Source organism: Vombatus ursinus, unplaced genomic scaffold (assembly GCF_900497805.2).
Source record: "Vombatus ursinus unplaced genomic scaffold, bare-nosed wombat genome assembly UNPS02014932.1, whole genome shotgun sequence".
NCBI lineage: Eukaryota > Metazoa > Chordata > Mammalia > Diprotodontia > Vombatidae > Vombatus > Vombatus ursinus.
The window spans coordinates 4,393,321-4,408,630 of NW_020954710.1; the positions used below are offsets into that span (position 1 = coordinate 4,393,321).

General features: G+C 53.1%; 1 protein-coding gene across 1 annotated transcript; it reads right to left on the minus strand.

Moving 5' to 3' along the window:
- Positions 1-1,999: 1,999 nt before the first annotated feature.
- On the minus strand, positions 2,000-11,217 carry MIIP (migration and invasion inhibitory protein). Its single transcript, XM_027843877.1, has 11 exons — positions 11,066-11,217; positions 10,761-11,007; positions 9,407-9,490; positions 8,825-9,250; positions 8,115-8,283; positions 6,280-6,388; positions 6,096-6,157; positions 4,311-4,440; positions 3,259-3,355; positions 2,850-2,978; positions 2,000-2,449 (listed from the first exon to the last, which is right to left on the minus strand). The coding sequence occupies exons 1-11, from the start codon at positions 11,215-11,217 to the stop codon at positions 2,324-2,326; spliced, it is 1,731 nt and encodes a 576-aa protein (XP_027699678.1). The 3' UTR covers positions 2,000-2,323.
- Between the last annotated feature and the right edge of the window lie 4,093 nt (positions 11,218-15,310).

A 15,310-nucleotide genomic window follows, 5' to 3' on the forward strand; every position in this document is an offset into this window, starting at 1 on the left:
CTTGTTTCACCCCCCGATCTTACTGTAAATGTGTCTAGCTTATCCCCTTTACATATAATGCTTGCTGAAAGTTTAAGGTAGATGCTACTTATCATTTTAAGGAAGACTTCATTTATTCCTATGCTCTCTCGTGTTTTTAATAGGAATGGGTGTTGTATTTTACCAAAAGCTTTTTCTGCATCTATTGAGATAATCATGTGGTTTCTGTTATTTTGTTGTTGATATGATCAATTATGCTGACAGTTTTCCTAATACTGAACCAGCCCTGCATTCCTGGTATAAATCCTACCTGACTGTAGTGTACTATTCTCATGATAAGTTGCTGTGATCTATTTGCTAATATTTTATTAAAAATTTTTGCATCTATATTCATTAGGGAAATTGGTCTATAATTTTCTCTGTTTTGATTCCGCCTGATTTAGGTATCAACACCCTATTTGTATCACAAAAAGAATTTGATAAGACTCCTTCTTCACCTATTTTCCCAAATAGTCTATATAGTATTGGAATTAATTGTTCTTTAAATGTTTGATAGGGGCAGCTAGGTGGTGCAGTGGATAGAGCACCAGCCCTGGAGTCAGAAGGACCCAAGTTCAAATGTGACCTCAGACACTTACTAGCTGCGTGACCTTGGGCAAATCACTTAACCCCAATTGTCTTAAAAATGAAAATTTTTAAAAAATAGCCTAAAAAATTTTTTAAAAAATGTTTGATAGAATTCACTTGTAAATCCATCTGGCCCTGGGGATTTTTTCCTAGGGAATGCACTGATGGCTTGTTCAATTTCTTTTTCTGAGATGGGGTTATTTAAGTATTTTACTTCCTCTTCTGTTAATCTTGGCAATTTACATTTTTGTAAATATTCATCCATTTCACTAAGATTGTCAAATTTACTGGCATACAGTTGGGCAAAATAGTTCCTAATTATTGTTTTGACATTCCCTTTTCTAAGGCCCTCCCAGCTCTGACATCCTCTGCTCTAAGATCCCTCCCAGCTCTGACATTCTATGTTCTAAGGGCCTTCCCAGCTCTGACATTCTGTATTCTAAGGGCCCTCCCAGCTCTGACATTCCATGTTCTAAAGACCCTCCCAGCTCTCCCATTCTATGTCCTAAGGGCCCTCCCAGCTCCGACATTCTGTGTTCTAAGGGCCCTCCCAGCTCTCACATTCTTCATTTCTACCTCTGGAATGTACATCCCAGAGATTGAATAATCTCTGCCTCAACTACCTCATACTTTGACCCCAAGCCCTTACTTTCATTCTTAGCTACCCCACATCTTCTAAAGACATCTGGAGGAGGCAGGAGAGGCAGCCTACGAGGGGTTCATGAGTAAGTCTAACCAAGGAAAGCAAGAGAGATGGGTTTGGGATGTTGTGCTCACAGGTTGAGGTTCTTTCAAGTGTCCAGTCCCTTCAGGCACTCCTGGATTCTAGCCTCGACAAAAGATGGCAAGGTGAAGCCCAGACTGTGGGATGACAGGCGTGGAGCCGAGCTGGCAGCCTCCATCAGGTCCCCAGCCCCAGCTTGGCCCTCTGCAGATGGAAGGGAGCTTCCTCTTGTGGGAGCTCCATGACCCTCTCTCTCTCCTGGCTGACCTGAGTCACCTCCCTCCCAAAAGGAGAGCTCCTTCACTCTGTGCTGACTGCTATCTACTCTCCTACATACACCTTTCCTGGTTTGTTTGCTTATAACTTGGACAAACGGGTTTCTTTGCCATTCTATCTGTGTTCACTGTAGTAAGCTCCTGCAGTCAGAGCGTCCCGTGTGAACTGAGACTCTCAGCGTGGATGGGCTGGGGCCACCCTGAGCCCTTGAGCCCTCAGACTGCCTCCCTTCACCAGCCCCCTCCATGCCTTCCCAGAATTGTGAAAGGCGGCCCAGTCTGAGAGAACATTCTGGGGGGGGGCCAGCAGAAGGTCCTGGCACTAATGGACTGACGGTGTGACCAAAGGCAAGTCCTATAACTTCTCTGCAGCAAGGGAAGAGGCCAAAGCCCCTGAGAGATCTCACGGTTTTATTTTTTCAAAGGCACAAGTAGCTGCCTCTGTCCTCATCGTAATCGTGGCACAGTGGCCCAGGGGGATGCCTGGGCCTGAGCCCCAAGCCCATCCCATAGTCTCCCAGCACCTTCCCTGAGGGGCAGGTGGGCAGCGGACAGTGGGACAGTGGTCTTCCACAGTGTGTAGATGCCTCTTGCTAAGAGTGGGCAGAACAAGTTTGGCCCAAAGGAGAATGAGCCCCTGAGGGCATCCTCTTCCCGTCCTTCCTGGAGGCCAGGGCCCTTCCCACCAACAGGACGGGGCTGGGGATGGGATGTGCCCTCACGGCCGGGGGAAGCCCCTGCCACCCGACCTGTAGCGCTCAGCAACACTGCCCAGCTGGAATTGTATGGCTCGAGACATGGAGAGCAGAGGGTCTGACCAGCTCCAGTTTGAAGTCCTAGATGACTGAAGTGACAGGCAGAGTTAGGATCGGGGGCTGGGAAAGGAAGCGGCCCATGGCCCTCAAGTTCCCACTGACTAGGAGGCAGGGGCAGGGAAGGAAGATGGAACAGAGACCGTGGACCCTGCTCCCAAGTCAGGAATCGAGCCTCCTCTCCTTCCAGTCTTCTCGGGCTCCCTCCTGGAAGGGTTCCCAGAGTGCTGCTTACAGGAACTGAATGTGAGAGAGGCCAAGGATAGAAAGCACCACCCTCCTCCTCTGGGAAGCACAGCCCCCAACCCACATCCCCACCCCAGAGAATACCCCCTCCCCCTCGGCCTGGACCCTCGAGGTGACTGTGGCCACCCCGATGACAGGCAGGGCACTCTGCTCCTCTGTTGGCCAGAATGGGCCCAGTGGATTTACCGAATAGAAGTGGTCTAAGGGCTCTGTCCGCTGAGCACTGGAGTCTAAGGAGGTCCTGAGGTCCAGGCTGCTGAGAGCAGAGCTGCTGGCTGATGGCACGGGGATGTTGTCCCAGCCCATCAGGCAGTGCTGGAAGGGGGGGACGGGGACACAGCAAAGGATTAAACAAGCTCCTTCCAGAAGCCCTATTCAGTCACCACCGCCTTGTACAGCAGGGGCCCTCCCTGTCCTCCCTCCTCGACTTCGTAGTCCTTCACGGACCAAGGACTGAGGCTTGGCTAAGCTTCATCTTCCTCCTCCAGCCCCAGCCTTGGGGTGTGTACAAAGGTGACACTTCAAGTGGGTTTGTGAATGAAGAGATGAGTGAACAAGAGGGCAGGGAGGTGGGGCTGGGCAGCCAGTCACTCACCCGGGGCAAAGCCATGGTATCTGAGGCATCGAAGCTTTTTCGTCGATGAATGGGGTATTGGTGGGGCGGCAGGAAGGTGGAGAAGGGGACACTCACTCTATACGAAGGGAGAGAAGCAGGGCTCAGTCCAGTCCTTGCCCTGGAAGGTCAGCTGAGGTGAGAAAGCCAAAGGGGCCTCCCGACCAAGAAACCCAGAGGGGCCTGCTGGGATCAGCTGAGGGTCACGGCAGATCAAGCCCCAAACCGGCAGGCCCATCCACCCCATTCTTCCATCCTAAGCCCTGGTGCCCTCAGAAGACACAGGCCTAACCAAGAGTGCCACAGTGGGGTGTACCATGGGGAAGCAGCCAGACCCACCTTTGGGCCTAGCCATGCCACAGCTGCAGGATCCCCCTCTACTCCCTCCCTCCCTCAGCACAGATAGCTGAGAGCTGACTGTTCACACCGTCTCTTCCCAGGACACCACAAGACTGGCACGGGGTCCATGGGCTGTAGTGAGGAAGGGAGCTCAGAGGCCCGGTCCAACACCCTCAGGAAAGGGAGGTAAGGCTTCCACAGGCACACAGCAGCTGAGCAGCAGAACCCAAACAGCCTGGCCCAAAGGCAGAACCAGGGGTCATGGAGATGCCCCCCTCACCATGAAAACCACCCCAATGTGGAATGAGCTGTCTCCGGCACTCATTCGAAGGTCTCCGGTGGAATACTGAAGAGCCCCCTGCTGAGAATGCGGTGGTTGCGGTGGTGGTGGTGGGGGGCGGGTTTCTGCCTAAATCCAGTTAAGCAAGAGGGCCTGAGGCCCCTTCCTGCTCAGAGACTTGAGGATTCTATGCCCTGATGTATCACCCCCCCGTCTTCGTTCCCTCCTCTGTATAATAAAGAGGGCAGGGGCCGTGGCCTGGATAATCTCGAAGGTCCCTCTTAGCTGTGATACCCTGGTCATTACTGTATCCCACAGCCTGAGCTTCCCAAACCTCCTACCCACTTGGCTAAAGGGTCCACACTAGGCAACAAGGAGAGGTGCTACCCCTCCCCTCCCTCTGCCCTCTAGACACCTGACTTGGGCAGGGTGATCCAGGGTCTCAGGGCTGCTCTGGCTGCGGGAGGCCTTGCACACAGGGCAGGTGGCTAGTGGATCCAGGGGAACCGTGAACAGACGCTGGTTGACGCGGTAACAATGTAAACCTGAAAAGGAATATTCACAACAGTTGCGGTGGCCCCCTGGCTCAGACTTGGCCCGGGTATTCTGCTCCTCTGCCCAGGGCAGGGGCTGGCCTTCAGATGCCCAATTCGGCAGGGTCCATCCCCGTTCCCATCCACTGGCTGTGAGTGCTGGGAGACCTTGGGCTCATGCCCATTTTAACACTCAGGTTTCCTCACCCCGCTCGACTGGCACAAAGACCCTTGTGGCCCACCCTCATTCCCACCCCTTCCTCCTTCCATGCATGACTTGGATGCCACCTTCTCCAACTCAAGCCATCCCTGGCACTGATAATGTCTCCTAAATGCCTACACTGGGGATACAAAGAAACAAAGCAATCCCTACCCTCAAGGAGCTTACAGTCTCCTTGTATAATTGGGGAGGTGGGGGCAGCATGTATGAGGCAAGAATGCCGGGTCTGGGCTGGAACTGGAGGACATGGGTTTGAATCCTGACGATGACGTTAACTGCCTGTGTGACCTACAAGTCCCTGACCCTACCTGGGCCTCAGTTTACTCATCTGTAAAATGAGTCTGGACGTGATGACCTTTGAGGCCCCTTCCAGCTTGAGAGCTCTGAGACGACGCCCCTAAATCCCTTAAATTTCTAGAACGAGGGAGTCAGAATAAATGACTTCGGGGGTCTTTCAGATCTACATCTAGGATCCTCCAAACCGCCTTTTGTCTTCTAGGCCTTAGTTTCCTCATCTGTAAAATGAGGGGATTGGAGTAAAGAGCCTCAGTGCTCGCTTCTAGCTCCAGGTCTAGGATTCTGTGATTCCTCATAAATACAAAATACATACACCAAAGAAACACACAGGGACTTGGGGGTAGGGGACACTAACAACTGGGGCAACCAGGAGAAGCTTCTTGGAGGAGGGGGCAACTGAGTTCAGTCCTGAAGGGAACACAGGGAGTGAAGGCGAGAAAGCATTCCAGGCAAGGGGGTGACAGCCTGTGCAAATGCTTGGAGACAGGAAATAGCAAGGAAGACAGTCTGGCTCAAAAGCAGAGGTAGACTGGGGATGCATGGCAGGCAGCAGAGCGCTAGAGGGGGATGGGGGCATGCAGCAGGCGGCAGAGTTCTAGAGGGGGATGGTGGCACGCAGCAGGCGGCAGAGTTCTAGAGGGGGATGGGGGCACGCAGCAGGCAGCAGAGCACTAGACCAGGAGGACACAGTAGGCAGCCTAGGAGGACCGGCTGGATCAGACCAGAGAGGCAACGCTGTACGACCAAGCAGGGAAGGCTGGCCTTTCCCCGCCCACCACAAATACCCAGATACAGACACGTGAACGTGGCACCTCCTGCCTCGGCTTTCTCCCAGATCTCTGCTGGGCTCTCTTTTGGCCCTCATCTCCTTCCCTGGTGTTATGTCTGTTTACATGCTATGCCCCGATTAGCCCACAGGCTTCCAGAGAGCAGGCCATTTCCTCACTGTGTCCCCAGAGGGGAGCAGTGTCACCCACAGACACAGAGTAGTGCAGGGGCCTGTGGCAGCTGAAGTGGCTCCACTGAATCTCTGAGCCACTCGCCCTGGGCATCCTGGGGACAGCCTTTTTGGGCCTGGGGCTCTGAGACAAGAAGGCAAGAGAAGAACACCCCATGGCCAGGGGTTCGGGGAGGGGAGGGGGTGACTTACACTGATGGGAATCCGGGGTTTGTTTGTTTCTAGGAGAAGAGGGCAAGTCCAGAGAATCCAGCCTGTGGGCAGGGGAGAATGGGCAAGAGAGAGGAAGAGGAGGTGAGAAAGACGAGGCGTCCCCCTCCTCAGGGCTCTCGTGCTGCCGCCGACCACAGCCCATCCTCCCATCCTGTCTGCTCACTCTGGGTATCTGGAAATACATTCTTCCTTATTAGCCTTCCGAAAATCTTGAAGATCAGAGAAGTAGCTTTCAGATTTATGGATAACAGGAGATGCCGTGTCCAGCAACCCTGGAGTGGGAGAGGAACAGGGATGGACAGTGAGGGTCACGAGGTGAGGCCAAGGGCACTCTGAGCTGGCAGTGAGAGGCAGAAGGCACAGACTTATAGCTTCAAACCCCGATTCAACAGTTTATTGTCAGGATAACCCAAGACACCTTCCTTAGCATCTTTGGGCCTCAGTTTTCCCACTGCTTTAGGGAGAGCTCAGATGCAACGGTCCCTAAGCTCACCATCCCTGCTGTCCATGCTCACAGAAGCCTCTACATCCATGAGCTCTGCAGCTGGGAGATGGCCACCATCCTCAGGCCCTGAAGGCAGCTACTCTGAGGGAGAAAGGTAGGTCCCCTTCACAGTGGCAGGGAACATTTGGCATCTGGCACAACAAGCACGGCTTGGAGCTAGAGGACCGGAGTGCTAATCCTGCCTGTGCTGCATTGGAGAAGTTACTTCCCCCACGTGGGCCTGGACGAGACAATCTCCACGGGGTCCCTTGCACTCTACCATCCATGATGGTCTACTTCTCCTTTTCTTTTTCTTTTTTTTTTTTTTTGCGAGGCAATTGGTGTTAAGTGATTTGCCCAGGGTCACACAGCTAGTAAGGCCGGATTTGAACTCAGGTCCTCCTGACTCCATGGCCAGTGCTCTATCCGCTGTGCCACCTAGCTGCCCCTAGCTCCCCTTTTCTACTAACTTTAAACAAGTCACTGTGTCTGTCACAAATTGGTAAACAGAACTGAATGCTTGCTGAGCGAATGAAAACTCACCGAGGGCAGGGACGTTTCACTTTACCCTTGTATCCCTGTGTTAGTGCCTGGCATAGAGCAGATGTTTAATAAATGCTTGAATTGAAAAGGAAGTGAGGGGCTTAGAGTAAAATATTGCAGCCATGGGACTACGTGTTACAGGGGGTGGAAAACCCGCAGCCTTAAGGCCACATGTGGCTTTCTAGATCCTTAAGTGTGGCCTTTCGACTGGAGGCCACGTGGCCTCATGGCCGCAGCTTCCTCACCTCTGTAGCTTGGAGCTTCTGTTCATGAGACCTTTGGGAAAATACAGCCCTACTGACCAGGAAATTACTCCCTTCCCAAACTCTCTGTTCCAGCCAAACAGGCTGACGTCTGCTCCCCAACACGCCACTCTGTCTCCCATCCGTGTGCCTCTGCCTGGGCTGCCCCCCCTGCCCGGAACGCTCTCCCTCCTCTCTTCGGCCTTGAAGAGCCCCCAGCCCCCTTCAGGACGTAGCTCTGGCAGGTGCCCACCCACTGCCATGCCCACTGCCCGTCCCCCAACCCTGCCCTTGGCCTGAACTCAATCAGGAACACTCTTGCCCTCCTTAAAATTACTTTGTCTTTTCGTGTGCACTTTTGTTTACATAAAGATTTTATCTATATACGGACTGGAGAGTGTAACCCAGCAGAACATAAGCTTCTTGGGGGCAGGGATTGGATTCCCAACCCTCACCACAGCACCTGGCACACACAAGGTGCTTAATAAATGCTTGTGGATGGAGTGGAAGGAAGTCGTGCCCAGGTCCCATTCTGCCCAAGGACCTGTCCAGGACCTTCCCCGGCCTGCTGGTCCCTTCCTGGTATGCCTGTGATATGGCCTGGGCCTAATTTCACACCCAGTCACTGACCAAAGCTGCTCCAAAAAAAGTGCATGGGTGTGCATGCGTGTGTGTGTGTGTATGTGTGTGTGTGTGCATGTCTGTATCTGTGTGTACATGACAACTCACCTGCAATCACGTCATAACCTAAATAAGGCTTCATATGCCAGCTCTCATCGGGAATCAGAGAATTCTTCTGCTGAAGCCAGTAGAGCGAGTGTCCACCAGGCAGGGTCGGAGAAATGGGGGGCCGGTGTAGCAGTGGGCTGATGGATTGAGAACCAAGCCCGGGAGGTACCTGAGAGGACAGGGCCACCTGTCACCTCCCGCCTTACGGCAGGGAACTGTGTTCCCTTGCTAGAATAAAGCAGCCAGTGGGCAGGGACCATGGCTAATCCAGATGTGTAGGTCATTCAAGTCCTGGCACAGAATGAGCACTGCACAAATGTTCACAGGGTGATGCCCCCTCACAGGCCACAGGACTGCGCAGCCCGTATCTCTCCCTGGACAAAGGGCAGGGTGGGGAGGTCTTGGATGCTAATTCTGATGGCTGCCAGAGAATGCCAGGGGGTTTCGGGATGGCCTCGCCCACTTCCTGTGGTCTTCCAAATGGTCAACCAAGGTGAGTGGGCAAGGGCCCACATGTGCACATGCTGTGAGGACAAGGGAGGCTCGAGCAGCCCGGGAAGATGTGACCTGGTCCTGATGTGCGCAGGGATGGGGGTGAGGAGGGGGTGGGTAAGAGTCCGAGGGAAGGAAAAGACTGGGCCTCCTCTATCAGGGCCCAGAACTGACCGCAGCTGCTGTCCCGCCTCCGGCCTACCTTCCATCTCTCTTACCTTGGAGTTCTGCCACTGCTGAGTGGTCAGGATGGACCTTGGGCCTCCCAGGCTTTCTGCTTCATGGAATGGCCTCTGGACCCCAAAGATCAGGGGATCCATCGTGGGTTCCAAATCCAAGGCCTCGGGGGGAGATGGCAAGCTTGCTGAATTGGGCCTCCCGTCGTCCTTGGGTTCCTGACCCTGGGCACGGCTGGACGGAGGGGACTTGGGGGGAGACACACTCTGCTCGGTCTCCCTGTTACGCCAGCTGCTCTGGGGGGCTGGCTCTTGGCCCCCGCTCTTCTGTTCTTGCTCTGAGGCTTCTCTGTCCCCGGTGGCGGCCCTAGGAGCTGGAAGGGGGCCCAACTGGCTGCCGTGTTCAGTGGACCCCTGGGTGTCTTCATCTTGGCTGCACTGGGCCTCTGGTGACTGGAGGCTGCTCCTCTAGCAGAGAAGGGAATTCCACTCGGGTCTCCATGCTCCCCCCGCCCCCCGCCCATTTCTCTCTCCTCCTTTCTCCCCCAGGATCCCAGCCTCCAAAGGGATCAAGAAGCCTGTTCCAGGCCAGGCACTGGAACAACTCCCATCATAAGCACCTACCTCCTCCTTCTTGAGCTTTAACAGCTGGGTTGCGCCCTTGGCCCAGGCCACAGACTTCCTGATCTCCTCCTGCCCCACTCGAAGCTGCCGGAGAAGTTTCAGGTTCATTTCCCGAAGCTGGGTCAAGTCCTCAGACTCTGGCATCTCGAACGTGCTGTCCAGAGTTTCTCCAAGGGAAGCGAGGGGGCTGGAGTATCATCTACCCCAGGGAGGAAGGCAGAAGAGCCGGTTGCAGGCTATGGGCCGGACTCTACCACTAACACCCTGATCAGTGCTCTAGGGCCTTTCCATCCTCTCCAGTCACCTCCAAACAACCGAGGCAGCAGAGGATGACTGTGGTCCCTAAGTTGGGAATTACTATTAACCAAGGCCCTTCCACTATGCAAACTGCAGGATTATTAGTATTAATATGACAGAAAGCTGCCAGGGATATGAAATAGCCGAACTCCTCATTTTACAGATGAGGAAACAGAGGCGCAGAGATGTCTAAATGACTGCTCCAAAGAGCTAGAATTTGAACCTGGGTCCTCTGACTCCAAATTATGTTCTTTACTCTTCACCACGCTGTAAAAATTCCAAGTTGATTACTGTCACAACAACAACGACAAAGTGCTCATGAAGCGGCAGGATGCTCTGGGAAAATACATGATCACTTCTCTATTTCTAAGCCTCCTCCCCGCACCAGTTTGACTTCCTATTTCTAGCACTCAGACCCCCACCCCAGAGGGGAGGATCGTTTTAACCCATTTTATAGGACCAGAAGATTTAGACCTCCCCCCAACACTTGTGGGTTCTGCCAATTACTCCCTGCATGACCTTCTGGTCCAAGGGCCTATTTTAGCTCTCTGGGCCTCAGTTTCCTCATTTGTAAAATGGGGGGAGGGGTGAGCTCGATAGTTGTCGTCTCCAGTCCTGGGATCCCCCAGTCCTGTGAGGGGTGCTCTTCCCCCTCCCCCTACCCAGTCGTGGGGGGGGGGGGGCGAGTCACACACCAACCCTAGAGCAAAGGGCTCTTCGAGGCCCGGATTTACTAGGCTGCCCAGCGGTCTCAGCCTCGTGGGTGGGAGGTTGGGGGGGTCTCCTTTCGCCCTCTGCTCCCACAGCCCAGCTCGGGGTGGGCTAGGCATGGGGAGGTCCGGCTCCCGGGCCGACTCTGCAAGACCTTGGGTGGGTTGGGTTTTTTTAAGCAAGCCTCAGTTTCCTCGTCTGTAAAATGGGGCCCTCAGCCAACCGCAGCGCTCAGACGCGCGGGCCGGAGTCACGTGGAAGCCAAGAGAAGAAGGAGCTGGTGGAGAACCCCCCACACCCAGGCAGCGGGGACGCAAGTGGGCGGGGGGGGGCGCGTGCCACTCACCGACCCGCGGGGGAATGGTGTAGCCCCGGAAGTCACACACGTACGCGCCCCCAAGACGCCTGCCCTTCCCGGCCCCAGACAAGCCCATCCCCCGCCCCCCTCCGACCGCCCGACCCCGGACAAAGGAGGGCAGCAGCCAGCTGCGGGGCAGGACGCCTCGGGGCGGGGCAGGGGGCGGGGCGGGGCGGGGCGCGCGGCCTCGGCCTTCCATTGGCCGGGCGGGAGGGCGGGGAGGGAAGGCGCGTGGCTTCCGGCACAGATGGGGCGGGGCACACCAAACCACACCCGCGCAAACGGCCCGGGACGGTTCGGAGGCGGAAGAGGAGAGGGAGGCCTCGCGTTCCGCCCCCCACCTCCGGGGCCAGGGGTAGGGCAGGGGTCGCGCTCTAGGAAGGCCAGCCAGGCCCGACTCCCTCACTTGGAGAAACTGAGGCCCGGGGAGGGGGGCGGGAAGCATGTAACTCGCAGCGAAGCCAGGCCAGATCCCTCCCCGCCCAGCCCACAGCTCTTTCCACGCTGGGCAGCCCCCTACCAAGTGTGGAGGGCAGGGACCACGTGATCTATGCTCGCTGCAAACGGCTCCTTCCGGCACACAGTAGGCCTCAGTTAACTAATCCCGGGGGGCGGGTGACGGCACAGTCGATGTCACGTCACTCCAAAGCCCCTCCTCGGCTCTCGTTCCTTCCCAGTCTAGGGCTGGCCTGGAAACCCCTGACAACCCGAGGAGGCCTCGGGCACATCGTCCAAAAGCCCTTATTCGGCGTTGCCCCTGCTGCCCCCCTGCGGCGGCCTGCACGGGCATGGGGGAAGGGGCCGGCGAACCCCCACCCCCACCCCGGGGGTGGCCTCCACGGACCCGAGCGTCAGCGACCTTTAAACTTCCAAGCGTTAGATAAGGAGCGACGGCGCGAGACGCGTCACCGTCCGGGCAGAGATGGCGCCAGGCCGGCTGGCTGGGCAACCTCGCCCGCCCTCGGACCGCCGCCCCGCCCCGATCTAGCACCCGGCTTTGTCATCGCCTCCCCGCGGAAAGATTGCGCCTGCTCTTACGTTCGTGACCACCCTGCAGTCTTCTCCCTTATACATGCATAAGCATATGTCCATGTACATACATGCACGTGTTACACACACGTGTAAGTGCACACATACACATACCCACAAAATATGTATATATGCATGTGTATGGGCAGCTAGGTGGAGCAACGAACAGAGCACCCAGCGTGAAGCCACAAAGTTCAAATCTGGCCTCAGACACTTAGTAATTGTATGACAGGCCCTGGACAAGTCACTTCATCCTGTTTGCCTCAGTTTCCTCATTTGTAAAATGAGCTGGAAAAGGAAATGGCAAGCCACTCTGGTGTCTTTGCCAAGAAAATTCCAAATAGGGTCAGGAAGAGCCAGACATAACCAAAATGTGTGTGTGTGTCCACATACATGCACATAACACACATATATATGTGCACAATATATGCACATATGTATGTACATATTTGTGTGTATAGATATATGTTGAGTATATGTGTGCATGTATATTGCATACACGTGTATATTTGCACATGCATATGGGTATTCTATAGTATAGACTATACATATGCATAGTCTACATACATGCACACGTAAACATTACACATATATCTCATATATATGTGCATATATGTATAGTACACACACGCACACATCGAAGCGACACATTGGTTAGAGCACTGGCCCTTCAGTCAGGAAGACCTGAGTTCAAATCCAGCCTCAGACCCTTATTAGCTATGTGACCTTGGGCAAGTCACTTAACTTGTTTACCTCAGTTCCTTCAACTGTAAAATGCTGGTAATAATAGCCCTACCTCCCAGGGTGCCTGGCACAGAGTAGGTATTATACATATGTATGTCAGCTATGATGATTGATGATGATGATGATGATTGATGATGATGATGCAAGTTGGGCAACATGGCTACTGCTGACCACAGCTGATGGTGAGGGTACATCATTCAGTACATCATCACTTGTGAGGTGAAGGGAGTGTGTCCAAAATCAGCCATTTGAAACTGATCAGGGAGGCAACTGTGGTTTGTGAATGGGGTAAGGGAGACCTGCCTGGGTTCAAGTCCAGTCTTTAACACTGTGACCCTGGGCAAAAAAAAAAAATCTCTCTGAGCCTCAGGTGCTTCATCTGTAAAAATGAAGGCAATAATAGTACCTACAGACCTCACAGGGATATTGCAAAGATCCTGTGAAATCATGACTGTGAATTATGTTGTAATATCTAGAAGCTCCCTGTAAATAGATGTGCAATTGCATTCAATAAACGTTTGCTTATTAAGCACCTGCTTTGTGGATGGTTCTGGGCTCCAGGCTTGGGATACAAACAGTTCCTGCCATTGGAAAGCCTGCATCCATTGCACTGTGATGTCTGGCACCAGACTTAGCAAGCCCTTTGAATTGACCTGAAAACAAAATTGAGTTACTTAAGGCCTAGAGTTCTACACTTAAAGCGAAAAATTCAGAGGTGCTGCATATACCTGAAACCAGCATGAATTCTGCCTACAAGATCTTAGGAAGAAGGAAGGTCCTATGTTAATCATGGATTACATGGTAGTGAACAATACTAAGATCATATCTCTAGAAGCCTCCCAATTTCTCAATAGGTCCCTGTCCTGTGAAAATTTTCTCTTGCTGCAGAATACATTCTCTTATCAGAATAGACAGAGGGGTGCCTGGCCCAAGGATTTTTGTCCCTGGCTGGCCCAAGGGCTCTCCCTCAAGCCAGATCCCCAAGGTCCATGCCTCTGACAAGGCCTTCAATGTCTGGTATACTCCCTATACTTTTCCATCCATAGATCAAAAAGACACCTGGACCCTAGAGTACCTAATTAACGTCCCTGGCATTCCTTTCCCATGCCCCTTTTCCATATAAGCCCCAGCACCATCCTAACTCTCTCAAAGGTTCCATAAAGACCCTTGCCGGCTTTTGCTAAAGTGTTACAATAAACTTTTTGTCACTTGACTAAGAAAAGGCTTGAATGTGTGAATTCATTCCAGGCAACCCTGCCTTGGCATTCTCTGGGTCCCAACACCCCAAACTTTGTCAGTATTAATAATGTCATTGCATCTGATCTGAGTCCTATTGTTTTAAATGTTATCTTCATTCATATTATAGTCAGGCAGCTAGGAAGTGCAGGCAATAGAGATCCCTGGCCAGGGGTGGGGAACCCGCGGCCTCAAGGCTACACATGGCCCTCTAGGTCCTCAAGTGTGGCCCTTTGACTCAATCCAAACTCCACAGAACAAACTTGCTTACTATGAGCTAGGCACCGCGCTAAGCGCTGAGGATACAAAAAGAGGCAAAAGGTCTCTCTGCCCTCAAGGGGCTCACAGTCTAATGGGGGAGACAACAAGCAAACAAAAAAAAAATACAAACAAACCATAGACAGGATAAATAGGAAATAATTTAAAAAAGGGAAGGGCATTAAAATTGAGAAGGGTTGCAAAAGGCTTTGTTTAGATGAGATTTGAGTTGGGACTTGAAAGAAGCCAGGGAAGCCAGCAGGCAGAGATGAGAGTGTTGGAGGCATAGGGCATACCCAGAGAAAATGCCCAGAGCCAAGAGATGGATGGTCTTATTCATAGAACAGCCAGGAGAGGCCATTGTCACTGGATCAAAGGGCACCTTTTGGGGAGTAAGGTATAAGAAGACTGGAAAGGGAGGAAAGGGCTAGCTTGTGAAGGGCTTTCAGTGCCAGAGGTGATCCTGGAGGTGATAAGGAGCCACTGGAGTTTATCTGGGAAGGTAGGGCAGGTGACAAGGTCAAACCTGCATTTTAGGAAAATCACTTTAAGTGCCTGAAGGGAGGATGGGTTGGAGGGGGGAGAGACCAAAGGCCGGCAGACCCACCAGTAGGCTATTGCCATAGTCTAGGCATGAGGAAGTGGGCAATGTCAGAAGAGAGAAGGGGGCATATTGGAGGTGAAAACAACAAACCTCAGCAACAGATTGGATTTGGGAGGTGGGAAGGGGGCAGATAGTGAGGAATTCAGGATGACTCCTAGGTTGTGGGTCTATAGGACTGGGAGGATGGTGTTCCCTTCTACATTAATAGGCTGGGATGATTTAAGGGGAAGGAAAATGAGTTCGGTTTTAGATGTGTTAAATTTAAGATGTCTACCCGATATCCAGTTTGAGGTGTTTGAAAGGCAGTTGAATATGCAAGATTGGAGGTCAGCAGAAAGTTTGGGGCAGCAAAGATAGATTTGGGAATTATCAGTGTAGAAATGGTCATTAAATCCATGGGAGCTGATGAGATCACCCAAGTGGAGAAGTATAGAGAGAGATGAGAAGGCCCAGGACAGAACTCTTTGGGAAACCTACAGTTAGAGGGCATGATCTGGAGGATCCAGCAAAGGAGACACAGAAGGCGAAGTCAAATGGACAAGAGGAGAACCAGGAGGGAGGGGTGTCCCAGAAACCTAGAGAGAAGAAAGTGTCAAGGAGAAGGTGGTGAACAGTGTCAAAGGCTCCAGAGAAGTGGAGGAGAATGAGGATTGAGAAAAGGCCACTG

Excerpts from the sequence above, each read along its gene's own strand:
- MIIP (XM_027843877.1), bottom strand. The coding sequence starts at position 11,217 with ATGCTTCCCGCCCCCCTCCCCGGGCCTCAGTTTCTCCAAGTGAGGGAG. Across the intron at positions 3,356-4,310 it reads GATCACCCTGCCCAAGTCAG|AGTGAGTGTCCCCTTCTCCA; the intron begins GTGTCTAGAGGG and ends CCCTTCGTATAG. Across the intron at positions 2,979-3,258 it reads ATACCATGGCTTTGCCCCGG|CACTGCCTGATGGGCTGGGA; the intron begins GTGAGTGACTGG and ends CCCCCCTTCCAG.